Here is a 27936-nt window from a genome sequence, read left to right as displayed (position 1 = left end):
AAATAGAGTGAAACACTGAAATATTAATCTTGAAGTGGGTGAATCTGGGAAACACAGTTTTGCTTCTAGGTCTCACAGTTCAAGGGTTACCAGCGTTGTAAAGTGACCACATGGTGGCACAATCCACCTCAAAACTCGATCATTTGTTTGGCCAAATTTATGATAACTGTGGAGCCACGTTTGTAATATCCTGCTGACAAACAAACACAGAGGCATGAATGTGAAATCATAATCTACTTTGTGGATGTGACAATAATAATGACTTGAAAACAGCATCTTTAAAAGGCACGAAAAACAAACACACAACAAAACTATTCTAGTACAAGATGGTCCAAAATTGTGGACTACAGACTGAATCTGTAGACTCAAAGTGAAGACAATTTGCTGGCATGTTGAGGAGGCTGTAAAGAGCTGCTGGATAATGTAAGTGAGCACAAGAATAGAAATGGATTACAAACATGTGTGCTGTTTCCTCTAAAACAAACCAAGCATGAATCAATGTAACAAACTGAAATCTGTAATCGCACCCAGTAACACGGCTGCTCCTGCTGCCGAGAGGACAGAGGACTGCTGGAGAAATTACAGAGTACTGTGTGGTCACATTAAGGCTGTAAAACTATTTTCTATTCACAAGTTAGTCTCATTTTGCCTCGGAAAGCTTTTGAACCAATTGCTTTCTGGAACCTTAAGGCAGGGTTTCATTTCATATGCAACAATAAATTCTATTCACTATTGATAAGTGCAGTGAAGTAATGCAAGCTACTTGCTACCTGACCAAAGCCCTCTTCTGGGAGCAAATGGCCTGGAAAAGCTTCTATATTTATTACATCTGACATAATAAATATCATATCTGCTGTGATACATCATCACAGGAAGCTAAGAGATTCTGCCACTCTCCAAACACCTCTGCTCCATCCTCTCTAACTGTTCATTTCCCATTCTGCTGTCCGTTTTCTTACTTATGTCATTCATTTGAAAGATTACTATAATATAGGCTATTTCTAAGTAAGTAATGTCGCCAGACAACACAGTGGTGGGAAAGAGGAATTTATATATACTGTCGTTCAAACGTTTGGGGTCACTTAGAAATGTCCTTATTTTTGAAAGCTTTTTTGCAATGAAGATAACATTAAATGAATCAGAAATACAGTCTGAAATGATTATTCTAGCTGGAAACAGCTGATTTTTAATGGAATATCTACATAGGGGTACAGAGGAACATTTCCAGCAACCATCACTCCTGTGTTCTAATGCTACATGTGTTAGGTAATGGTGTTGAAAGGCTAATTGATGCTTAGAAAGCCCTTGTGCAATTATGTTAGCACACGAATAAATGTTTTCACGGAAAACATAAAAGTGTCTGGGTGACCCCAAACTTTTGAACGGTAGTGTAAGTGTAGATGTGATATACAGTCATGTGAAGAATACAGTAGACCCACAGACACTGTTGATTTTCTGGATATTTGAACAAGGAAAGATGTGATCCTTTTGGAAACAGTGTCTACAGATGAAGGTAATATAGCCACTTAAATAAATGACAGAAAACGAATTTCTTCTTGTCGTTTTCAGAATTTACATAATTGTTAAGTCCTTATTACAATAAATCTATCAAAAAACTTTCCCATTCTAGAGTACCACAGACAAATCAAGCATATTTATTGCACTTTCAAAAATGGGTTCGAGACAAGGTGCAAATGATTAGAACCGCCTTAAGGAGCGACTGGGAGAACTCGTATTATTTAATGCTCTGACTTCTGGGGTCTGGTGTTCTTTTTGCTACTGAAGTGTGTGGTGTCATCATGCCAGCAACTAAGCAGCTCTCCAAGGCCTTCAGGATAAAGGTTGTGGATGCCGATGAGTCTGGTGAGGGATTTAAAAAATTTGAAATATCATTCCACTCCGAGGACAATCACCTTCCACTGGCACAGGTTTCAAATGACTGATAATTTGTCCTTGTCTGGCCGCTCCAGCAAAATCGGCTCAAAAGCAAACTGTTAGATGCAAAATAGCCTCTCAGAACACCTAAACCTTAATCACAGGATCTGCAGGTAACTCTTGCAACTGCTGGTGTCAAAGCTTTGATCTACAATCAGAAAGATGTTGCCCAAATTAGACCTGTGTGCGTGGTGTGCCAAGAAGAAGCCATCGCCGTCCACAAGGGAGACATTAGAGCAAGAATACAGTTTGCCAAAGAGCACATAAGCAAAGGCGAATCAAAGATAGAGGTTTTTGGCCATAGTAACAGTAGACATGTCTGGCACAGGCCAAAGGCTGCTTTTCAGGAGAAGAACCTCATACCAGCGATGAAGCATGGTGGTGAAAATGTTATGGTTTGGGGTTGCTTCGCTGCCTCAGGGGCTGAGCAGCTCTCAGTCTTTGAGGGTTATGGAATGGCCTAGAAATAAGCCGGCCAGATTTGAATCCCATTGAAATATTGTTGGGGGATTTGAAATGGGCAGTACATACAAGAAAACCCTCAAACAGTTTGCAACTGAGAGAATTTTGCATGGAAAAGTGGTCAGAAATTTAAACAAGCCCTCATCAGACACTGATGGACAATTATGCAAAACACTTACAACAAGTTATTTTCCTACTTTTGAATAATAATACCTCTATTGATATTATGATAATTTATTGTGCTTTTCAAGTATGTCACATTTATTTGTTTCAAAGAGGATCAAATGCTTTATTGACCAATTATGTCAAGAAAATTTCCATAGATTTCCATGTTCGTACAGGTGTGGTACATCAAACAAGGACAAGTAAAGTGGAATACAACCAGTGTGTGTTTCAGTCAAGAACAATCTTCGAAATCGTGAGAAGATACAGCAGAGTGCACAAATTCTCCTCAGATCACACCACCACTTCAGTCCACTATAGACTGCAAATCGAAGTTTGAAACGTGTGACTGTTATGTAAAGGTGTCATATGAAAACCACACCATTTCTATTTTAGAATGATCAGATTTCTTCTGGGGAAAATCCTATAGTATGTAGTATGGGGTTAAATAAGTAGTAAAACTTGTTTTATATTAAATCAAACATCTCACACTGGTCTGTTCATTGAACTAAATCAGTTGTGGATTGTAACTGCACTTTGCTGATGTGGAAATGAGAATGTATACCGGGTAAGATTGCTGCCTTAGCTTTAGAGGCTACCATCCTCAACATGCCTGTTTGTTTGACACATCAGCTAAACAGCTTGCATTCAGTGACTCAGCTCTTTGATTTGCTGCACTCAAGCCATGATGATGCACACACTGAGTAAGCCCAGACATCTCACTTTGCGTTTGTAGGACTGCTCACATGGTGGTACTGCAGTTATTGTTGTCAGAGAAAGATCATCAACCTAACAGGCAAGAATTTGCATCATGTCTCCACAACAATTAGATTCTTTGCTACGGAAAGATGGTCTCTGAAAATGTATCCTGACTTCCATGCCAGCAGGAGGTTCACATCAGGAGTTTTGAGTGACAGTGACAAAATAGATTTAATGGGATTTACCAAGGAGCAATGTCTAGAGCAGAAAAATAAAATCCATTTTAGAAAAACTGCAATTCCTCGAACGGCCACTTGGGGCTGACTCTGAAAGTGAGTAAACCTGCAGAGACCTTAATGTTAAAATGTGCAACCTTACAGCAGAAATAAAGATGTTTACGGCCTGGTACAAAAAGTGATTTCTGTCTCTATGGCTAATTTACCTGTTCATGACGACGGTACTATTTTTTAATCAAATTGATCTTTTTAAATTGCATTAAGACTTAAAACTAGAAAAGCACTCAGAGAGTGCAGACCTCCGCCAAGGACAGAGAGGAAAATAGTAAACCCATGCAGTAAAGGATCATGAGCTGGAATCAAACCTGTGTCTCTGACCACTGTGTTTACAAAGCACCTTCTTAACCAGTTGAGCTATCTGGACACCTTGCTCCAATTTGTTGGACGACATACTAACCTATGATGTTTTTGTCATATTTCGGACCACATACTAAAACATACTAAAAAATTCAAAGTGATCCAGAATCCAGGATCCTTTCTGGATTGCCACCAAAATTAAATCAGCTCTTCCTCTTACCATAGTCTACATCCCCTCAAAATTTCATGTGAATCTGCCCAGGCGTTTTTGAGTTATCTTGCTAACAGACAGACAGACAGACACACACACACACACACGCAAACGCCGGGTGTCACATAACCTCCTTGGCGGAGGTAATTATGCAGCATTAAGGGGTTGGCTGCTTCGTCTGTCATAGGGCAGTCCATGGCTCAGAGATCGGTAGATGGCCTCCTGCTGCACCTCTGTTCATTTTTACATTTGCTGAAAGTTAGGTGGAGTCAGCCACTGGCCAGAGCCATCACACTAATTTTCAAAACAACGGCTCAGTAAGCTTAGATGTGATGTCACGGACAGTTTGGCCATTTTTACATACAGTCCATGCACTGTAACCATCGGAATGAAAGATAATAGCTCTGTTGATCTCTGAATTTTGAAAAATCTAATGAGATTCCTCAACTTCAGCTATGTCTTGCATTTAGTACGAGTAAAAACATACTGGTATGCTAACATGCTAAACAAAGACGATGATTGCGATTCAAATTACAGCTGAGAAACATAAGTACATTGTAGCATTCAGCTGAGCCTATAAAGTGTCTCACACAGCCAGTAACATTGCTTTAGACTCTCGTTATTGATGTAAAAACACTAACAATCATATTTATTTTAGTTATTCATTTTAGGCATAAAATGTGCTCGATACTAAGAACAATCCCAATAGTTAGTGCTTCTATTATTATGGGAATCATTCAAGAATGTTTTCCTTTTTCTACTATATTTTGTTCCAACAAATTACCCCAAACACTATAATATAAAACATTGACAGGATGGTATTTGTTCTGTGCTTCATGAAAGTCAAGACTGAGTTTAAATTAGATATGTGTTCCAGGCAATATGTCATTATGCGAGTAAATGTCCAAATAATCCAATACAGTCAGAGGTCCTTAGTACAGTCTGGAAGCCATGTACAGGTGGAAACTAAACAAGAACAACCAAGACTAGTGGTAATAATCCATCATAATAATTAATGAAAGCCGCAGGAGGACAACAGAACAATTTCCAAACAGATGGAGATGGATGAGAAAAATGATCCCAAACTCACTGAGAATGTAGTCTGATGTGTCACTGACCAGAGAGCTGGCAGCACTGCTGAAGAGCTTCCCACTCCAGATATCAAGCATCAAGGTCAGGCATGTGGCAGCCTAAATTATACCTGTGCTGGAACGATTCAAGTGGGCCAAAAACTGGTGGCTTTTTTTTGCACAATGGGTCATCAAATATCATGCAAAGACTGGGCTGACTGGGTGTTTTTCAATTATAAAAGGCCAACCAGTAACGGAAATACTTGAAAACACTGACTCTGTTGAAGTATTTCTTTCCACATCTCACAATATAAGTTTTGTTACTGTATATATGCCAATTCATTCCCTTAAAGTTATGAAAGTCAACAACAAAGGATCTGTGTTTATCTGTTTTTTAAAATCTGAAATTATTACGGTTCACAGCTCGGCAGTCTTCAGTACCTAGAGTTACAGTAACATTACTTGAGAGAATTAATTATTAATTTGTGCGCATTTTTAATTCATGCACACACATTCTCTGTTCCCATGACCTCTACTCTGCTTTGAATAAAGAAAACAGAAGGGATGATCTTACCAGGCATGTGCACCATTCTGCACTTGCACACCCGTAGGACCTCGTTGGTCTCGCAGAGCAGGCGACAGGCGCTGATGCTGTACGTGTCGTATCCTGGGAACTTCTCTTTGCTGGTGGAGCGGCAGTTCCCCCAGGGCTGGGGCAGGTAGGTCAGCTAAGCACACAGAGATTTATTAGACCTCAATCTGAGCCACCAGGGGCGAACGGTTGCAGGGAGAACGGTAATCAGGTGGTGGGGGTCGGGGAGCTGGGATGGTGTGCTGTGATGAAGAAGACCTACCCTCTGCTCCTGACATGAAACAAAGGTCTGGAAGCCCGGAGAGACGCCGAAGCCCAGCTGGTGAATGTAGGGAGGCTCGTCCTGACTGTGGATTTGAACTCGGATGCCGGCCTCCAGGGACGTCTCATCTTCTCATCAGGATGAAACGGAGCACGGCACGTTGCAAAGGGGGAGTACAAGGGAATTTCAGATGGCTGCTTCATCTGACAGCTTGGACTTAGTTTGACGCTAACCAAAAACCATATTTCAGTCATGTTTAAAAAATAAGCCAGTAAGGATTAATATTATGTGACAATGCAAGGGCATATCCGGGGCAGTGCATGTGGTTCAGGAATTCCCTTTCTACAAATCACATTTTTTCAGGTGCAGCAAAGCAATCAAAACATAAATTATTTACAGTACATGACCCGGAGAAATGTATCGAGGTTGTTTTTGATTTCAACTGCAGCAGCGGTATGTCATGTTGGAGCATAGGACAGGATTACAATGAACAAATAGTTTTGAGGCTTACTTGTCTCTCTCCAGATGGGCAGATACTCATCCTGCTGGATATCCAACATGATCTCCAGCCCATTTCCCATTCCACCCTGCTTGGTTTTCCTGGATGTAGTCTTGTTGCCATTAAAAGTGTAGCATTTCCCATATCTGGTGTAAACCTGGGAGAGAGTAGATTCGTATCATGAACATCACCATATCATGACAAAGTCCACATGCTGGATGTGCCAAGCTTGTACTAGCAATGCATTGAAATGAAGGCAGAGATATAGAGCAAAAATAAATAAACAAGCTGAGTCTCTGCCTGGACAAGTTGCTGAATATTACCCACAAACCTCTGGATGCAGTCTGCTGGCTCAGTCCCTCATGGACTTTGATAAGCTGTATTTGAATCAATTTCCAACACCCACCACACAAACCCAGCACAATGCTACTCAATAGTATCACCATCCCACTGAAATATCAAATGGCATAAGAGATTCTTTAATCTTTCTTGAAAAGAAAACAAAAGACCGAGAGGCTGCTTTAAATAAGCTATCACAGCACCACCTATCAGAGGAGCTGTCTCTGTGGGGGACACATCATCTCTTTGTTTATACCTCTCATCTAAACTGCTGCACTGCAGAAAATATCCATCTTACAAGTCATTTAACTGTTATCTCCTCTGAGTTTTAAAGGCACAATCCGTGATCCACGTGTAAACAAAAGGGTATAGTAGTGACAGCACTCAAATCCAAAGGATTACACGGCCAGTAAACACCACCAAACTCAAGTCTTTTAATTCCCACACAGGAATAAAAGAACAAAAACAATCCCCCCCTCAAAAAATCTCAGTTATTAATATTTTCTGATCCTGATTGAGGTTTAAATCCTCCAGTAGTTAAAAAACTACACAGTGGAACATTTTCTAAATCTGTCCCCTGAACAGTGATGTGAAATCATAGCAAGCAACCATAACCAGGTATGGCAGGTGTCCAGCTTAGGATTTCTCCACACGTTGAAGCTGTGTTTGCCAGGCTCTAGCAAGGGCGAGACTCCGCATTTGAAGAGTAGAGAAGGGCAGTGTCATTTTTTTTGGCCTTTCCAAAGTCAGAAACACAAGCAAAAAGTGGAAGGAATAAGTCAAACAGTGAATTTATCTGTGTAAAGTGAGGTTACATGTAAAAAATAAATTACAAAAATGCAGCCAACATGACCTGGGTTAATGTTATGTTTGGCAAACAGTGTGATCTTACATTTTTCCTTAAGCTACTTCTATAATCTAAAAGTGAAAGTACAGAGCTTTTTCTTAAAGGATCATCAGGTTTTGAGGTCGCTGACACTTTGTCCAGTGCCTGTGCTTCAGCCCGAGTCGTTTAACACAATATCACATATGTAGTCAAAGTGGGAAGAAGTGTTCTCATTTTAGAGGAGTTCACTAACAAATATTACAAAGATGGAGACAGTATTTTTTACCATTTCATGCAGCCACCATGAAAGCTGCGCTGAAGTCGCAGTAGGAGAAATCTAGTCAAATGGAAGAGAACTTTTCCCAGCTGGGTCTGCCTACCGTATCAATAGAAGCAGTCCGAATTCAATGCTGATTAGAGAGGGAGTATTGAACATTTATTTGTGGCTTAACCTGAGATTCAAATCCCGACCTCTTGACTTCAAGCCCTCCATCTAACCTGCTGCTGTTCTCACTGTGGACTTGATATTTGCTATTGATACTGTCTTATCTGATTAGTGAAAAGCCCTGTGATTGGCTAAAATCTCCTGCCACAGACTAGATTTTCTAAAGCCCAACAACAGACCCAGGAGGAGGTGCAGGAGTCTAGTTTGCTCTCAGACCACTTGAATTACAATATGCTGAAAGGTTAGTGTGGATTTTTTTTTACCCAGTGAGGCAAAATACATATTGCGCTTCAACTAGGATTCACTAGCTAGCTACAGCTGATGAAAACATAGTGACCTCAAACAACTTTCCTGAGGGTCCAGCTTTTGCTTGAGAATGAGGCGCATTTATAATACATTTTTCTACAGTGCAGGAAAGTAATTCATTGCATTCATTTTGTCCAAACATCAAATAAAAGAGGACAGTGATGAAAGTATTAAAGCTGAGGAAATCACATGGCAGGAGAGGTCAACAGACAAGGCACTCGAGAAATGGCAGTGAAATAAAAATCGAGCTGAATAGACAGCAGACATATCATTAAGCAGACACTGTGACGGTTCCAGCATTCTGAAAAACATAGACGTCTGTGTTCTGACTTTGATATCAGCTTGATCCACCTAATGAGTGCTGTGATGTCTAAATAAGGGACACTGGCGGAACAACACAAGCTCTCATTTAGAGACCACAGGCTGCATCCACATCTGAGATGACTGAACAACAAATCAAAGCCACGTTGTGGGGTTCAGTCAAGTAATCCCCTGGAACAGTGGGTAATTTTGCAATGTCCACAACAGTGATTAGAAGTAGAAATGAGGTACCGTTTACAAAAGCTGCTGTTTAGAAGGACAGCTGTATTTTATGCAGCAATAGACCTCAGGGCCTTTGATCTGGGCAGGTTTGTACTGAGTGTGTGTTTTTGAATGAAATACAAAAGAATAACCTTCAAAGTGAGTGTTGGTTGAGGATTTAGAGAAACGGCTGACAATGACAGACCTGAGCTCAGGCTCTGATGTGGTGCATATGGGCTTACAGCTAGTTCTGATAGCCACTTTGCATTTTGGTAAATTGTAGCATCTTTTCAGCCGCTGCAATTAGAAAATGGGAGGAGGAAACGTGTGGGCGGGGACCCAGCCAGAGAGGGTTCAAGTATTCAAGTGTGACTTTTGACTGACATGTGCTATTAGGTTGAAATGGTTTAATCTCTATTTGGCTGGTGCGCAGCAGCTGAGGAGGTAAGCTGCACTTATCATTGATTCCCCGCCCCCACCCGGGTTCATTGACACACTTAAGCCCCGACTGGCAGTCTTTATCTGATGGAGCAAGCAACAGAGGCAAAGGAGGATTTCACTTCAGGAATGCTCAAAACCCCCCGACCAAGTGCCTGAGTTCCGCTCTCAAACTTTAGGCTCTGGAGGACGCCGGCGTGTTCACAGATGATATCCCCAGAGAGTGTAGAGAAGTTTTCCCATCATCTCACCCAGGAAATGGTTGTTGGCAAAGCTTCCACTGGTTTATTTTTCAGCTTGTGAACACCCCCTCCCTCTCCTCCAACTCCTCTTTCTGCATCTACAGTGTGATTGATGGAGCATTTTTCTCTTGTTACATCTTGCACCAAATTTAGCAAAGGTAACAGGACTGACTTGGGCAAATCCCAAAAGGGGACTTGGCACTGCTGTTGACAAGCTGAAACAGAGCAGCAGCACGGTAGTTACACCCCAAATGAAAAGACGTATTGTTTTCCTCTGAGTAAACTCAAGAGCTAATTATTGCAGCACTTAATGCGCCATTGTTCACTTTGTTGTCATTTGGAGGTCTTGAACAAAATCGTTGTGAGACTTTTAGATAGTAATGGAAAACACAGGAAAACATTGGCTCCATTTCTGCAATATCTCAAAATTCTCGAACCTATTACACAAAATAATCAATTAGTATCACATGTTCCAACTCTTTTGTTTTTTTTCCTGTGTAAACTGTATTCATCGGGTCAGTTATAACATGTTTGTTTCCAATAATATTATTCATGCATGAATATTGCGCCTTTTGTCAAATTACCACAAGATAACAGAGAGCAGAGATGGACGGGTTTTAGAATTTTAGTAGTAGCTGCTCTCTGGGGCTCTGCACATAGTAACATTTTGTTGGATGTACTGTACATGATGGGCACTCAACAGAATATATACAAGGTACTTCAAGATGGTCTCAGCCTCACTTGGAAACAAGGGGTGTAACTCCCATTTTGGAGCATAAAGCCTTATATAACTGTCCAAAAAAACCTCAAAGGTTTGAAGCATTAAAAAAAAGGAGAGGGAAGCTCTGGGCTTGAGTGCTGTTGCTCCAGGACAATGCGTCCATCCATGCAGGTGGCAGAAGCAGCCAAATGTGGCTTCCCTCTCCTAGCAGAGAAATGGCAATAAATATTTGAGCTTTTGTGGACAGTGACATAAGGCTTTATAGTTTACAGTTATGCCCCAAAAAGGGAGTTGCGCTCCTTATTTCCAGGGTGAGACTGAGAACTTTTTAAAGTACCCTCGCATATAATTCAAAGACAACAGCAGTTCTTGTTTCTCTTTTTTGACCTCATTATCTTTCTCCTTCTGACTACTCTGGATATGTGACATCTACTGAATATTTGTCTGTGCTGTAAATGGGATGCTCCTCAATTTTTCTGTTAAAGGTATTTTTTGTTCTTTGCGTTCTCCATTCAAACCGAGAGTCTAGCAACTGAATGTGTCTTATGTTCACATTACAAAAGCTTTAAAATAAATCTCTGATTCCAGGAAACATAAATAAAGTTGGCTCAGCTTGACGACACAAAGTCTAAGTGCATTAAAATGAAGCCTTCAGCTATATAAGCAAGATGCTCTGGAAAGATGCCTGACTTCATGTCATTTGCATATACTGTAGGCTATCTCACCAATTATAATGTAATTGCCTTAAATGTCAATTCATTATGTGTCTTTTGCCTGTGTTTTTCTCCCAAAGTGCTTTGTCTCATTCTCTGTCTCTCCATGCTAAATGCATTAAGAGACCAGCCCCTTACCATGTAATTCATAAGCCCTAGTGGGCTAAACCCTTAAACACCCTCTTTATGACCGTGATCTGACAGTCCCAAGTTTTCCTTTTAAATAACCTGCAGGAATCACTTCAGTGCTTCTCCGGAGGACATCCATTTCCAGGCAGGCTGCGTGTCATCGGGTGGCTCTCTGAGTATGAGGAAGGAGGATTTGAATTCATTTACACAGGGTGGTAGAATATGCCAGAGCACTGATTGGCAGTTGAAAACCATTAAGGCTGGCTCATGAAGGTTTAAGGTTGAGACAGAGCGTTCCTTGATTTAATGGCTTCATTACAAGTTCCCAGCAGAAGGACTTGAATCACAATGTGACATAAACTGCAAATTTACATGATATTTTGGAATGTTTTCTCGGGCCCAATTGCATATGCGACAGAGCTGCCAGTCACAGCACCTCACTGAAAAAAACTCTCTCTCACCCAGACGTTTAGTACATTATTAACTTTTAAAGACTAGACCGACATCGAGAATGTGATGATCCAATCCTGAACCTTTCATTTTGGTTGTTGTGCAGCTTGAAAATGTCAAGGAATGTGTATCTGTATGTTAAATCTGTGTGTCAACCTCTTAAATTAAACTGTCTAGGGATGCAAAATGTAATAAAATTTCAGGGTAAGCTGGCAATAGAGTTGTATTGTATCACACCGTATCTTTTTAATATATATTTCCAGACTCTAAGTTCTTGCTTAAAGGAGAATATTAATAGAAGATAAATGACTAGTTATACACATACACAGAGTTGGAAAAGGGCCAAAAATATTAATTTCAGCCACCCTCGTGCTTGTAGGAGCAGTATCATGTAAAAAATAAAAACTGCATTTTATCACCTTCACACAAACGTTCAGATATTTTCTAATGATCAAAGGGTGAAGTCACACAGCTGACTTAAAAAGCCCTCAGGAAAACCACTCACTGCTTTCAAAACAGTAAACAGGCATTAGACGAAAAATGTGACGTCTTATTCTCGGCGTTCCTTCTGAACACAGAAGAGCAGGAAAAAAAATGTGAGGAATGAGTCTTCAGAAAGAGTAAAACACAATTTACAGCGTGAACGTGGCCTCTAAGTGCAGGGCACAAAGCCAGCTACCGCATTTTAGCCGCATCCCATTTCTTCCTTTTAGCCTTGCACTCGAGACGTCCATTTGTGGTACGACACAAAACTTTGCTCTGTGAAGTGACTGTTTCGCTCTCCCACTCTCGCCACAGAAAGAGACTCCTCACCCCACACTGGACTGCGTGCAATACCCTGCAGACAGCTCATCACAAAGAATAGCAAAGGGTAAAAACATGTCTTCAAATTAAATGCGATTCACTATTAAACAACGCGGAGGTGGAATGACAGAGGTGACTTCACATCTTTATCACTCGCATTAGCAGTTCTTTTTATTTATTCAGAGAAGGAGCAGCACACTGACTTTTAGTGCAGGAAAAGAACCTGATTTCTCTGTTTTTGTGTGTGCGTAGAGAACAGAACTCAGTATAATAGCCCCCAAAAGATATTTCACTATATTGCAGCCAGCTAGAACAACACTGAGTTGAATAAAAACCTGACAGAATGGCAAGAAAAGCTGATTCATAGTCTTAATTAAGAGATATGTTGCAGTGTTACTGCGTTGCTGCAGACATGTAACTAAAAAAAAGATTCAGCTCATTGCATTTTCTTTATTTATCCTAAACCCAGGACACAAACACGCGACAGGAGTACCAACTCACTGCTGCGACAAAACCTTCACAAGCCTTCAGGAGTCATGAACGAGGCTAACAGCAAGCTTGCAGAGATTCAAAACATTTTTCAGCTCAAGATTAGGAGAGAAAAATGCTAATAATTTGTTAACTCAGTGAACACGCCTGAAAAACTGACATGGAGTGATAAGAACTCATTTCTAAACCTTCTCCTCATGCACCATTTCTAAGCTGCATAATTCATAAATAATCCTCAATCAAATGTCAGACAGATTACTTTTATCTCGGGTCAGAGCTCTGAGATCTCTACATACATACAGCTGGGAGTAAATGCAAATCTCTGTCATAAACCCCATTTTAGATATATACATATGAGAAGATCACAGTTTGACTAAACAGGGGAGAAGCTCAGACATGAAGCCCAGCAGTGCAGTGGTACGTGAATGGCACACGTTTTGCACCATTAACCTCCATCTCGACATCTGTGTCTAAACAGGGCACCGGGGGCACAGCTCCAGACTGCATTTCAACACATTTACAGTCGCCGTGTATCAATTCCAACCTTCATTACACAACTGAGTGCTGAGATCTCAATGGAAGTTTCATACAGTCGTTGGAGTGAGGTAAATACTGTGCAATCAGCGGGTCGTCGTCACGGTTCGTCTTGCTCTGCAGTCGGGTAGAATAACATGTTTTATAATGTGATAATTTCCCTAAAGAAATGCAAATAAATGCTATATGCGAGTGTTCCCAGCAAACCTACCGATGAATGAGAAGAAAAGAGCACATGACCTTATCTGAATGGATTCAGGATCAAACGCTGAGCCAGGTTTGCATTATGGGATGACCTTACTTACTGATCATTTGAAGTAGTCGCCTGTATGTTCAGCTCCCCTGTTTGCCTAAATACCATACATTAAAATTAGGATATAAACCTGCCGGGCTTGTCTCAGTTATTAGTGTAGGAGTTCTGACTAATCTCTTCTCTCCCTTTGCTGCCCTCTTTCTGGTTCCCTCTGACAGAGCGTCAAAAATAAGTTGAGCACCTAAGCCAGAACAGTGCATTCGGCAGCCCCCACTCTCCCCTTCTTTCTGCTATTCCCCACATATCCAAGCATACTCAGCTAATGGAGCGGTGAGGGATGCTCTTGAAAAAGCGGTTGAAAATGGACAGGCTCTCCAGCACAATACAGCAACTCACAAACAGAACAGTCCACTACATTCAGCACTCTCAGAGATGTGAAAGCTTCCTGCGAGTACAGTCTGCACTAACATCACAGCCGCGGACCCATAAAAGGTGCTCTTTTGTAAATGTGATCAGAAACTACTGTCATAATGGGGATAATTTATTTGGATCACCACTGAGAGACAGGTCCCTAATCAGTCTTTATGTGTAATTGAGATGAATCATTTCCTGCAGCTGGAGCTTGTGACTGGGTCCAAGCAAAACAGGTAAGTAATTCTTGACCTTAAAATTCAAACAGCGCCTATTAATTGTGCTCACTAAGGAACAAAACCCATTTATCCACATTAAATTAGATGCTGAGTTTCATGTCGAAGCATCCCGAAGCCTCTAGATATATATAACAACTGTGATGCAACAGTAAAATAATAGACGGGATGTTTGAAGGCTTCTGTCATAAGATGGGTCATCTGAGTCATACAGGATCCTGTCCATCAAACTCTAATAGCATCTGCAGTTCTGGTTATTTTTGACTTTTGGTGAATTTTAGGCTATTTATTTCACTACAGAGCTTCAGATTGTAGCTTAAAGCAGGAGTACAGTGCCGTCATGCTGAATTTGAAGCATAATAGAAACATATATACATAAGCCAAGTGTGCTTTAGTCTTCACCTCATTTTGCCCACACTTCTGATCAGTCATTCTCTACGTTATACACCGATATAGCCGAGAAGAAATCTGCCCTGGGCACTGCACCGACAAACAGTCCCGCCTTAGGCATTTGTCTAACTGTCGACTTTGTTTTTCTACAGTCATTTAGATATTCAGGTTTAATTAAGGTAGCTCTGTCATTAACACAGGATTTCATTTCCTAAGCTCTCACTCTCGCACCACACTCTGCTTCCCTCAGACTCTGGCACCCACTCCAAAACGCAAACACTCCCACCCAACTGCCACTGAAGAAACGCCGGCACAGTTCCCTGGCCAACCTTTTATTTAGTATTCATCATAACCAAGACACCTGCTTGGTTGTTTTTCTTTTCCACTGACTCTGGGGAAATGATATCTGTTGGATTGGAGCCACATGTTAGGGTTGATGAAACTTCCGGAAAGGAAAAGCAGGATCTACTATCTCTTGACATGAATCATCAATTTAAAATATAGTGTCCCTTCAGGGATGTGAGAGTGATGCAGATGCAAATGAATATCAGCAGCTAGCTCTTGTCATTTTGTGACAAGTTATTCATAACTGAGCCAATATATCAACATATACAAATATTTGCGATTGCAAGTATTTCATGAAACGCGTCTTGCACACGAGATATTAATAAAAACATGTTTTTTCCCTCCAGTTTGACATTTTTATTATTGTGGGACTCTTAATGACATGCAACACTTGCTTTATTCACAAGATGGTGCAATAAGTGCACTTACTTTCCTACTTAGTGGCTCACTTATCCAAACCGTCCTCCTTAGTGAACGCAACAGTGAAACAATATTTGCCCCTCAACCGTGTAACATTTATGAGCACGGGGATCCATGTTTTTCATGCTACATAAATCATTCAAGTAAACAAGTCTGATTAGTGTTTTTGCTCAGGCGAAAGACCGTGCTTTGAGTCAAAAGCAGATCTCACAGTCCATTAGACTAAGCTGGATCTAAAGCCAGAGCCCAAGGAAGTTTGGCAGACACAGAGATTTAAACTGCACACCTAAACACACCCGCTTTAATTTGGCCTCTCAAATGGCCGAGTTAAAGTGGGAGATAATGCAGCCACGGAACAAAGGGCAGCCAGATCAAACAGGAATTAAAAACCTCGGACCACTGACCCTGCCCTTGACTGAATCTGATCAAAGTAAGATTTTTTTTTTTTTTTTTTAAGAGGACAAAAGAACCATATTTCTGCGCAGTGGACCTGCAGGGACTGATAGAGTTGCTGATTAATTTTAGTGAATTAATGATTAAAATTGAAGTGGTGACATTTGTGGCATTATAAACTCACTCTGTGGTGCTTATTCTATTCTGGAATAAAATTTCACAAGCTCATTTAACCACCCACCTATATACACAGAAAGAGCAGCATTGTTGCACAAATGAGCAGCCGACATCACATTTCTGAATTCCAAACATTCCCACGAATAAATCACTAATTTTACTCCGTAGCATAATTATTCCAGTTTTAATCCCTACTTCACTGGACATTTCTGTTGATTTCTCTTTGGTTGGTTCGCTTGTCTCCCCCTCTCCTCGGTGCCTGAGGCTGATCTATCATTGCTGTTGCAACACCTACTGTTCGCCAATGGAGGTCGATAAAGATTATAGATGATTTGATGCCCCGTTAATACCAGGTTATTAAGAGTGAGAGCACAAGACCACTGTAATCCCTGTCTGCACATCAAAGACAGCCGAGATATCTGGCCCGCTATTAGTAGAGTGGCTGGATGCCACCTGCCCAGATGTTTGGCATGTGGACTCCAGTTCTGCCAAATGGGGATCATGAGACCACAGGACGCCTTCCAGGAGGCATCTGCAGCTCCCAAACATCAAGGACAAGCCTGTGGTCAAATGCAAAATAAAAACTGTACGTTTTATAGAACCTGTCAGTTATTCTACATTTCCCTTATACTGCACACATACTGCCCAATTACCATTTGGAAGCTTTAAAGAACGTTTTTCAAAAAGATCCATTTCAGACCTTGCTATCAAGGTTATTGAATTTGCTCCAGACACCTTTAGAGGTTGATGACACAGCTGCCTCACTTTTACATTTTAATTTTCCATGAACATAACAGGCACTTTTGATATCCTGCATCAGAGGCCACAGAGCTCAGTGTGGATTAGAGGGAGTTGATGTTGGGCTCTGTATATCCCACAGTCTTGACAATCCCAGGCCTGTTGCCTGGGCTCTGACTGTCAGTTAAAGAACTTGCTTGTGATAGGGCCTCAAAATGTTGGAAGGCTTCCTGTGGTTACAGCCCTGACTGTCAATGTGCATTTGATCTCCTTGGAGTTTATTCGCACTGAAGTTGTTTGTTGTTATTTACAGCTAAAGCCTCCGAGTAGGTCTGTGCCATTGTACACTGTACACTAAGCGGTGGTGGAGGTTGAGGCAGTTGTTACAATTATGTGCTCCATTACTGAAACACATTACTCACTGTCACAATTAGAACATAGACCAACAGAAATGCTTCATTGCACCACAGATGGCTGTATTCTCATACACGGGTTCACGGTCGTGTATGGAAATGAGTTTCGGAGTCAAGGTTTGGTGCATTTTCTGTTTACATTCAATAGGAGCACCACATAATGGCTGGTCAATCGGTTTCCACAGTGTGAGCAGAGAGGTCATGGGTTTTGGCCGTGTAGGAAAGCTGATTAAAATGTGTAGAGTGAGTTAAGACATCGTACAAGATTAACAAATATTGCAGCACATGTCCAGCCAAGGCCAACTCCACTAGCATGCTGTAGCTGGTTCTCTGTTCAAACTTTCCTTTATGGGAGTTGGAGTACATAGACATAAATTGTGACAATAAATGTCTGGATCACAGGGTTTACTGAACTGAAGAAGCCACTTCTACACTCACGTGACTGTGATGTGATAATATTAACACTTGTGTGGCACTGGGAGTCTAAATCACACAGTGAAGGTAAATGCACAAAATTAGTTATTTAAAAGATGAAAGTACCTTTGTTGTGTCAAACACATGCTGGTCTAAACTGAAATCTCAGCTTCTATTTGATGAGTTCATATTCATGGTCCCCAGAGGACACTTGGGACTTCAGTACACCTGACTTTTCAATCAAGCCAAATTTTCACTTATCTAGGAACATCTCCTATTATCTGTGGGATAACTGCCTTTACATTTTACTCCTGATCCTTCTGCTGAAGACTTTTATACAGTTAGATTAAGCCTTTGGAAAAGTTTCAGCCTCTTGTTTGAAGGAGCTCTTACTGACGCCAGTTCTGCTAATCCCCCTTAATAAAGACAAACATACTAATTAAATCTTAATTAAATAAACAACAAAATACCACAAAGGGAGAAGGTTTGGGGGGATGGAAGGAGCTGCTACAGCAAAGAGCATAAATGTGATCATCAGAGTATGAGTGATGAGTGACAGGTTATAATGTCCACACTGAGCCAATCATTGCAAAGAATTCTACAGTCTGTGACAATCCGATGGTGCAAACATGATTTCAGTGCGCCCCTAAAACTAAGGCGATGCCTTCTCAGAGGGCTGACTCCTAATCACTTTGGTGATCCCCCGACTTCTCCACTCGTCCTACCATGAGTCAGTTAGAAACACCTGTTTCAGATGTTATCATACCATTCAATAGCTATTATCCTCACAGATCATTTCCATACATATGGGCCAGTAGGGACCTCCTCTACCTTCTACGAGGCTCAGTAAACCATTATTACCTTATTTAACGGTAGTGGAACTGCAATTTTGCACTGACAGTCTGCATTTGGAGTGACTGGTGATGATTTAAGTCAGTAGATGTTCAGTCAGGAGTCTCCATTTTCATATCAGACCATTATTATGGTATCTTTTAGTGACTTAAGTCATGGTCCGAGTTTTGCTTTCATGTACTGTTTTTTACTCTTTGTTTACTTTCATTTTCAGTCCGTGTCTGGTGTCTTCCATGGTTTAGGTCAGGGGTCGGCAACCTTTAACACTCAAAGAGCCATTTCGACCCGTTTCCCACAGAAAAGAAAACACCGGGAGCCGCAAAATCCTTTTGGCATTTGGGAGCTTATATTTTCTAAACCGAGGTACCTAGAAAGCTCCAGTTTGCTAAGTGATCACACAAGTTTGTGTAGAATGGAACCCAGGGGTGTTAGAACATTTCTGTGCAGTATTTCTAGTATTTTTAAGGTCCAAAACCCCACTCGTGAGTAGGTATCTCTTAATTTTAAGCATTTTTAGCAAGCCCCCATGGCCTGTAGAGTGTAGGGAAAAATCTGAGGATGTTTGTGGGGCACTAGCTACATGCAGAGGCCTTGTCTACCAACTCACAGCTCGCTGGTATGTCTAGAGGCTGAGAAATAACCACTTAAAGATGCAAAAAACGCTGGCGAGGCTTTTTATAGCCCAAATTTTGAAAATTTCAGACCCCCACAACTCAGAAACTATTTGAGCTACAGGCCTACAATTTTGCATAGAAAGTACTTTTGTGACTATCTAATGGCACACAAATTTAGGACTAATTTGAAAATAGTGCGGCAACCACCATCTGGTGAAACCACACGGAATGACCCTATTCTGAGATGGACTTTTGGCTAATTAATACATGGGCCTTATCAAACTTCTAAAGTTCAAAAAACAAATCAGTTTAACTGTTCCGTTTTCTTTACATTGACCACTGAAGCCTCACATGCAGACTTGTTTTGTGCTGGTGGTTGTTTGTTTCTCTCAGTATTTTATTAATATAGGTGGATATATATGTACATATGACTTGTGTCCCTTAGAATTAGCTACTGTGTTGAGTATAAATAATAAATGTACCAATGAAATTATTTAAGCCTGATATATACAGTACACCATAAGTCATAGGCAACATTAGAAGAAATGGCAAATCGTTGTTTTTGAAGCAAGCCGTCAGTTCATTCTTTTCATCCATACGACAACCGACAAATCCTTTTGTTTGCCAATATTAACGTTGAAATGTTTTTATTCGTCATTTGAAATGCAAACGCAGGTATTTATGCTACATTTCTGTCTACAAGACAGGAGATGGATGTATTTTCCCTCTGTGTCACAGGTCAATATGGCTTCAACATTTATAATATAAAAATATCAAGAGGCATGCATTTTTTAACACACATTTGCTCCGTGCGGATGAATCTGTGTCAAATCAATTTCAAAGGTGGTAAGCTCGACTTTGACCTTGTCCCGAGCTGCTGAAATTGTGACTCAGTTCCATTAATATGACTCAGAGCAATTTCACTGCATTTAACAGACACAAAGCCAACCTGAATGCTTGCAACGGAAAGCACTTTCGCTGCCAGAACTGAGATGATGCAGTGTGAACCTTTTCCACATCTCCTATCATATAATCAGCGCATTTGGAATAATTATCAAACTGTTTGAATTCAAGGTGAGCGAAGGCGTACAATTAATATATTTCTACATTTTTACGTGAGGTCAACGAGTGTGCAGGGTTATTTCTTTTGCTACAAGGTCATTGGCAACCTTCCACCACACATCACACACACACATACCCACACACACACACACACACACACTTTCATTACCTGAAGGTAAAGAAGCAGCTGCAGTGTGTTTTCCTTGTATTCTGCCTCTGGAACACGTGTTATCAGTCAGATTCGACTGAGGCACTCAAAATGCCTGACTTTTTACAACAAGCAACAAAGCTGCTCACCAAGAAGAAGAATTGTGACTTTTGCAACTCTTCTTGAGATCTATAATTCACTCTGACAGATGTCAGAAAGAAAGCATGTTTATTTTAGCTGCACTGTGACAACAAGCCAGAAAATATACCTCTGAAGAGACCAGAAGCCTCAACATCCTGCCGTCTGTGAATCCAGTGCTGTGCATGACTTCATCATTAGTGAGCAATGACACCGCTGACATGACTAAATTGTGATTACAAAGGCCCATGAATCAGAGAGTCTTCACTGTGACAAAAGAAGGAAGGTCCACCCGGCTCTGCACAATGCTTCTTCTGCCTTTGAGTCCAAACACATTTTGAACATGAGCAGCTGATTTTAAGTGAATGACAGTAAGTGCAACAGAAAAGAGCAGCTTTACTGTTTGCACTCAGACACCCACATCATAATCACCCTGGTTGTCATCATAGCTTGAAGAGCAAGTCGAGACTTCTTTCCTAAACCGAGTCCAGCAACATTTCACACACAAAAACTGACTAAAGGAGAATTTTTCTCCTCAAAGAAACGCAGACAGAGCTACAGTGAAATTAAATGAATATGGCCTTTGACTCGGTGGGGCGGTCTGATGAAATTCTGCTCACTGTCTTTCAGCTCCACCAAACAGTGACAAACAGAATGTCTCTAACTGATCAGCACTGCAGTCAATACATCAACGTGTGCATTGGGATGAAGAAATCAATGTCACTCCATTCCCATGGCACTTCCATCTCTGCCAGAAAGCCCTCATACAAGGATGGAAGGCCAACAACTGAACTTACCCGAAGGGGATAGCATGCGGCTGATATTGATGTTTGACGGGTTGCCGTGGTGCCAAGAAAGGCCCTCGTAAAAGCCATGGTAAAGGATTACCCAAGCAAGCATGTCCTCCTTCAGTGCAGCCCAGAACACTAGTTTCCACCCTTGGTACCATTTTGAAGGGTCATTTTTAAACACAGCGAGGGATGAAACAAACAACAAGAGAAGCTAGGAGGGACCATCCATCACTCCTACTTGGCTCTGCCCCGCTGTTTGTTGAGCAGAAGATAAAGTTGGCCTTATCTCCAATTAAGTTTGATCAAACATAGTTAAGGTCTAATCTGAAATGCTAGACAAAACAAATAAAGGAGCTCACCTGGAGAACAGGACATCTTTATTGTAAAATTAATTAATAGAAAAGTAACATTTTATCATGCTGCCGTAACTGGTAGAATGACAGCAGAATAAAATAGCAGCGCTGTATCAATAATAATGATAGTGAATGTACAACGTTATATGATTATCAGTTACAGTACAATCCATATTCACAATGCGGATCTTCTTTCATCTTTCTTTTTAAAATCTAAAAATCTGGTTTGATTTTCAAAATTTGTTGTGATCCCTTCAATGTGTCAGATATTACCAAATTCATTGCAGACAGGAGTGAGATGGAAGGTGATACTAAAACCACTCAAACAAAAGAGCCTTTCACTTTGGAGTGACAGAACAGAAACAGAATATCTGCTGTCCGTCTGCGGACCTTGTGTCCGCTGAGAGGTTTGTGTTCCGGTTTGGGACTGTTGCATGCAGCTGAGCAGATAAGATTGATGTGCCACTGCTCTGCCAAACAGACAATGTAATTAAAGTCACGCAACCATGCTCTGTGCCATAACGGAGGCACATGTAGCCACATCCCTCTGCTCAGGTTATTCTATTAAGTGCGCCGACACGGATTCTGAACCGTTTTGTTCTGACAAGAAGCCACTTACATTTAGAAATGGTAGCCTTTCATATCTGTGAATATATATCGTTTTAATCTCAACATTTACAGTCAAATATTTTTGAAACATGCAAATACATGGAAATGTTTTGAGTAATTTCTGTAATTTAGTCAGTCAGGTAAGTTCAAGTTTAAAGAGTTCATTTCATGCACATTTACAGGTTTATAATTTTATTTTTGGGGTCAATATGTCCACATCTTCTAATGCATAATTTATCTCTTAGGCGTTTTCAGATCTGGTCATGAGGCTAAATGTTGCTCAGACTCTTTATCTAGCACTGTGGAAAATAAGATGATTCGTTTATCAATTACACAAGTAGCCTACGTTTTGGGGTTTGTTCATGTGTCATTCAAGCATCTGACTTGACTTTGTACTTGCGTATTTTGCATTAATGTGTGCAGCAGAACAAGTCGGATAAAGGGCTTGTCATTGCTGGCATGTGGTGGAAGTCAGTTTATAAATTCACAAAGGCAAGACTTTATGAGGCTTCCAATACAAAATATTTTTTCGACAACATGGACAGAGTTTTCAGTGTGGTTTGTAAGCAACACAGAGTAAATTTGTTCTGATTATTAGTTGTTTATTTAGATTTACTGCGTTGTGGACCTCGTGGGTGAATGTTTTTTCCCTCAGCAGCACCTACATCTCTTCTCCTGGACTATTTAAAGGCTCGGTCAACCAGATTACAGCCTATTAATAACCTAAAAGAGAACCCACTCTCAGGTCAGTGGTTCTCAAAGGTTTTTGTAACACAGCACAGCAATGCATATGATCACAGCTGCAAATCATCATTAATAAGATTAATTCCAAGAAGAACCACTGGCCAACTGAGCCTGCACTAACTGTGGTACAAATGTGAAACTAAGGGCTGAGAATAGAAAGAAAGTGGGATGGGCTTACTCTGCAGAGAGCACAATGTTCATCCATCTGCTTTTTCCATGCATCTACGCTACCAGTCAAAAGTTTGGACACACTTTCTCATTCAATGCTTCAATTTTCTACATTGTAGATTAATATTGAAGACATCGAAACTATAAAAGAATACATATGGAATTATGTTGTAAACAAAAAAGTGTTAATCTTCAATATGAATCTACAATGTAGAAAATAATACAAATAAATAAAAAGCACAGAGCATAGTGTATTTTCAAGCATAATGTCTCATGTTTTATATTCTTTTATGGTGCAGGTATCCGGCTGCAGTCTAAAGATTTGTGGGCTGGGCTAAAGCCCCAATGATCCTAACAACACCCCTGATATATCTCATACGATACATTGCTGCAGCTCCTCTCCTCAGCCCCCATCTGAAATGCTCCGTTTTACCTCCTGCTTCCTTAAAGTTTCATCTCCTGAAATGCCTACTTTGCTCCGATTGGTCAGCTGGCCCAAAAAGCAAGACAAGGCTGGTTATGTGCGGTAACCCCAGAGTACAGGGATATAGTTCTAGCAGGAATGGCTCTTTTACATGCATAAAAAACTATGTACAGCAACGTGCTGAAGGAAAGGAAAGGTGAAAAGCAACATTGGAAAAAATCCTAATACGAGTCCTTTAAGTTGCAAGAGAAACTACAGACTGGGATCACTGGCTGTAGCTGTGATCTATAACAAAGTTCAAACTAAAGAGCTGAGTTGTGAATACTGCCTGCAAATGGGTTTCATCCAGAGGAAGCTGACAGGAACAGTCACCAAGGAGATCACTGTGGATGTAGTAGAAATAATTTATAAAACCGTGATGCTGTTTTGGCAAGTTGGTGGCAGCACAACAAACTGTATCATAACATTATAATCTCCTTATGACGTTGTAATAGTGGACATGTTAGCAAGCAACTGTTTATATAAACACTGAGAATATATGGAGCGATAGCATAGATCTGTCATTGTACGTCTGGCTATCTGGTAAAGGTCAGGATTTACTCTCCCAAGGGAAATATCTGCCCCTTTAGCTGCTTATTTCTAACTGTGGATTCTATGATACTTAATTTGGTGCTGGGAAGTTATCAGTGTTTTTTTTTCATGAAAAGATATTCGTGCTGTAGGTAGAGACCAGTGGATGAGAGCAGTGACAGTGAACCAAAAAACAGTGAGTTAAAGAAGCTGAATCACTCCCTGGAGCTGAAGGGACCTGCCGAGTCGGGTGATAATGCTCAGTGGGTTTGTCACCACAAATGTCACCTTTCACTTTGCAGATATTTTATTCGGTCCATTGTTTATGTGAAAATACGGATTGTAGCTTTCAAAATGTCACTGAATGTAAATCAGGGCTTGGCAGAATTGTCCGACATCAATATAAACATTTAAACAAAATCAGAGAGGAATGAAAATGGTAGTTTAGAGAGGTGCATTGTTAATTATGATGTCCATCTTACAGGAAAGGTCAGAGAAATGCTACATGAGTTATGATTTCATTACAATGAATTTCTCAGCCTCATCCTTTAGCTTTCTAGAGAAATTATGACCTGAGGAAAGTGAATCACCAAAATGATTTGGCATCATCCTGTTGGAACCATAAATGTCCACAACAATCTTCATCAGTGTGGCTTTACTTTATTCTAAAACCGACCTCAGCATTCTGTCTGACATGGCTATGTTTAGTTTCCTCCCCCAGTGGGAGAAAAAATCTAAAACTCACAGCTGTACCTTGAAATAGTTGAGTATATTATTACGCATGCCTGACCATGGCTCTGCTTCAGACGGAAACACATGCAGAAAAACAACATCCTGTATACTTTGTATTTTACTTTCCAAAACTTTAAAAATGTAACCAGTCAGGTCAAAGCTGCACGCAACATTATCCACATCCAGGTTTAGCAATGGAATTGAAAAAGTAACACCACCGACTTCTGCGATAGGACAGTAAATTACTGGTGCTTTTAGTCTTGGGAAACTGCAGGTAGCTGACGAGTGATTGTCAGTTCAGCAGAAATAATGTGGCAGAGTCCCAGTGATGCATGTTGCAAGCATTGTTAAATCAGACTTCCACTGCACTCCCTCTTAAGAGGTTAATCTCACAAATGAGGTGATGATGGTTAAACCTGATAATTACAGAGCGAGCAGCCAGTTTGTACGGCGAAAGCCACCTTGATGAGATGTCGGAAGAATGAAAGAAAAGCAAACTTTGTCAGATCTCCCTGACCGGCCAGCAACATATTTTTTTTTTTATAGTTTTAGTTTATTGTAACACATAAATCATTTCTGTATCATACGTGAGAACATCCACATGTTTGTTTTACCCACGAGCAGTGACCTCAATACACCAAACAGTCTTTACAGAACACCAAACCATGGGTATAAACAGATAAATATGAGAAGTTGACCCTACTGAAATCCCCAGTTTAATTAATGCCAGGTCCCCTCTCTGTAATTTGAAGTCTCCTTTATTAGAAATTTTAAAAGTGCCCTCCCTTGGGATGCACTGAGTCACAGGGAAATTGTGGCACAATATGTTTTTAATTTCCCAGGAGATCCTCACACAGCAACTATTTAACGATGGAGCAGCTTGGCTGAATGAAACTAAAAGGTATGCTTTTTTCCTTTTGTCATTATGACTGGCCCTCGTATGAAATATTCTGCCTATTTGCATGGCCGGTCCCTGTTTGGTCTTCTTCCATGCTGTGTACTACCCACTTTCATTTTTCTTCCACTGGGATTAAGTGCTGTTACATCAAACTACAATACCTTTTTATCTTTGAAAGGCTACAATGTCAGAACTGTTCCTAACTTGTTGTCTTTCTGTCATTCCATAAGTAAGTTTTGTAATCTAAAACACAGCTGACTTAAGAGACAGAGAGAGTTTGTTTTAATTGTAAGACTCAGTTGTGAGAAAAAGTACAAAAAATATCCAATGGAGCCAGCCTGGGTTGGGCTGCAGCAGCTAAATCCATTATTCAGTTTGTTTGTTTGCTAAGTCTTTCTCATGTTCTTTGTAAGCAATAGTTGGTTTGATAGTAATTTGCTACATTCTCTGAATAAATGATGCTAGTTTGTAAAAACATCAGTTGCTAGGAGATCTGTAGTGCTGTGCAGCATGTGACCTGTAAATGTAGGTCATTGTTCTTTATTTGGTGTATTATGTGCTGTTTAGATTGAGGACAAAATAGCCGATCTCACCAAGGTACCAAGTGTTATTTGGCCAATTAGGGTAAGTGATTAGCAAAATGTCTTCATGTTAAAAGTATATTGTGTGTTTTTTCTGTATGTACATGTGTGAAAAGCTAACAAACTATCATTAGTTTTGTGAGATTGTTAAAGTAACTAAGCAACTTTTAAACTTTCCTGTTTATGTGTACGCATTTTTAATAGGAGTAATCTCTATAAAACAACTTGTCTTTTCAAGTGAGTGAATTTGTGGAGCTGAAATTGCAAAACGTATGTTAGAACTTGGTGTAACCTGTTGGAACTGATCTCACATCATTGCTACCAACATACCAACACAATAAACACAGTGCATCAATCAAAGCACCAAAACATCCGATGTGTCCCGAGACGTCTGTAAATGTGTTTTCCCTTCACACCGAACACAACGAACAAGACAACTCAAGATTAGATAATATAAATCTTTTTGTGTCCTTCAAGGTTTAAAAAAATGTTTTAAAGAATGAGTACTTGGTGCAATCTGCTCAAGCCAAATAAAGTAGCGGCTCAAAGAGATTCAAGGTTAGTCAGATCAGTGCCTTCCAGTCAATATGGTACTCACGCAGGTGCCATTTCCAGCAACAGCATGGTTATTTTGAGGCTTCCTGGTGGCTCAGACGTCTCAGACACTAATTCCTTTCTCCCATTTTTTAGCCCACATATCACACAAACAGAAATAGTTTAAACATAATTCTACTGATATTACTTTCCATTTTGAATAATATTACTAAAGTACAAATAGTGCTGCATTTCTAACCTTTTGTGAGATTGTAATACAAACTAAACAGATATTAAAACTAATAGTCAAGTAAATGGTAACATTTGTCAGATTCTCTCAAAATATTTCAAAATGTGCATTTGCAGTCTTCATGCAACAGCTTTGGTAAACTCAACATTTATTGATGAAATGTTATCAGAAGCCCTCAAGCTGCTTCAGTTTATAATTTTAAATGAAAAACGACATGAATAGTTCACCAGGTGCGTCTTCACAGAAGGAAGGAATGACTGTAACTCTCACAGTTGGTGCTCATAAAGCTGACACATATTATGACCACCTGCTTGTCACTCTTATTTTATCCATCTGTAAGAAATATTGCCATGTATTTAAGATAGTCAGATGACAATTACAATTCAAAGGAGCGATGCACCGTCAGTGAAAAACAGTTCCCGCTTCGTCTAATGAGACATCTCAGATTGTTTATCTTTAAAAGCTTTAACATCGGTGTGACCACAGCTCTTATCAGGCTATTCTCCACACGCAGTCTGTTCCGTTGCCCCATTTTGAGTTGGGGTAAAGCTGAGGAAGTCATTCACACAAGAAGTTAGATCTAAAGGATAAGGGTTCATTAAGCTCTGGACACTGTGTCAGTATCTTGTCTGTATGTTTCATCTTCAGCCTGCAGTCTGAGGGCATGTCCATCATCTGTCCCTGCAGTGTGCTGGAAAACTTACTGCTGCTGGTCTCAGTCCTGCAGAAAAAGGATTCACAGTCTGTCCAGATCAACACAAGTCCCGTCACTATTGTTCAAATAAAAGCTTAACCCGTTCATTTTCACCACAGGGACTCTGTCTGTCAGAGTCCT

The 27936-nt window shown here is 40.4% G+C and overlaps 1 protein-coding gene across 2 annotated transcripts in view; it reads right to left on the bottom strand.

The window, feature by feature from the left end:
- Window positions 1-27936, bottom strand: part of asic4a (acid-sensing (proton-gated) ion channel family member 4a) — an 87973-nt gene that overhangs the window by 12082 nt on the left and 47955 nt on the right. The window contains exons 2-4 of one of the 2 annotated variants that reach the window (XM_051958827.1): window positions 6498-6642; window positions 5987-6117; window positions 5707-5860 (exon numbers count right to left, since the gene is read on the bottom strand). In XM_051958827.1, the coding sequence (XP_051814787.1) occupies window positions 5707-5860; window positions 5987-6117; window positions 6498-6642 (430 nt within the window). The remainder of the gene's footprint in view (window positions 1-5706; window positions 5861-5986; window positions 6118-6497; window positions 6643-27936) is intronic. The other variant, XM_051958828.1, reaches the window with a different exon arrangement.

The sequence above is a fragment of the Acanthochromis polyacanthus genome, chromosome 14 (assembly GCF_021347895.1).
Source record: "Acanthochromis polyacanthus isolate Apoly-LR-REF ecotype Palm Island chromosome 14, KAUST_Apoly_ChrSc, whole genome shotgun sequence".
NCBI classification, from domain to species: Eukaryota; Metazoa; Chordata; class Actinopteri; family Pomacentridae; genus Acanthochromis; species Acanthochromis polyacanthus.
This window is presented reverse-complemented; position numbering and strand designations above follow the sequence as displayed.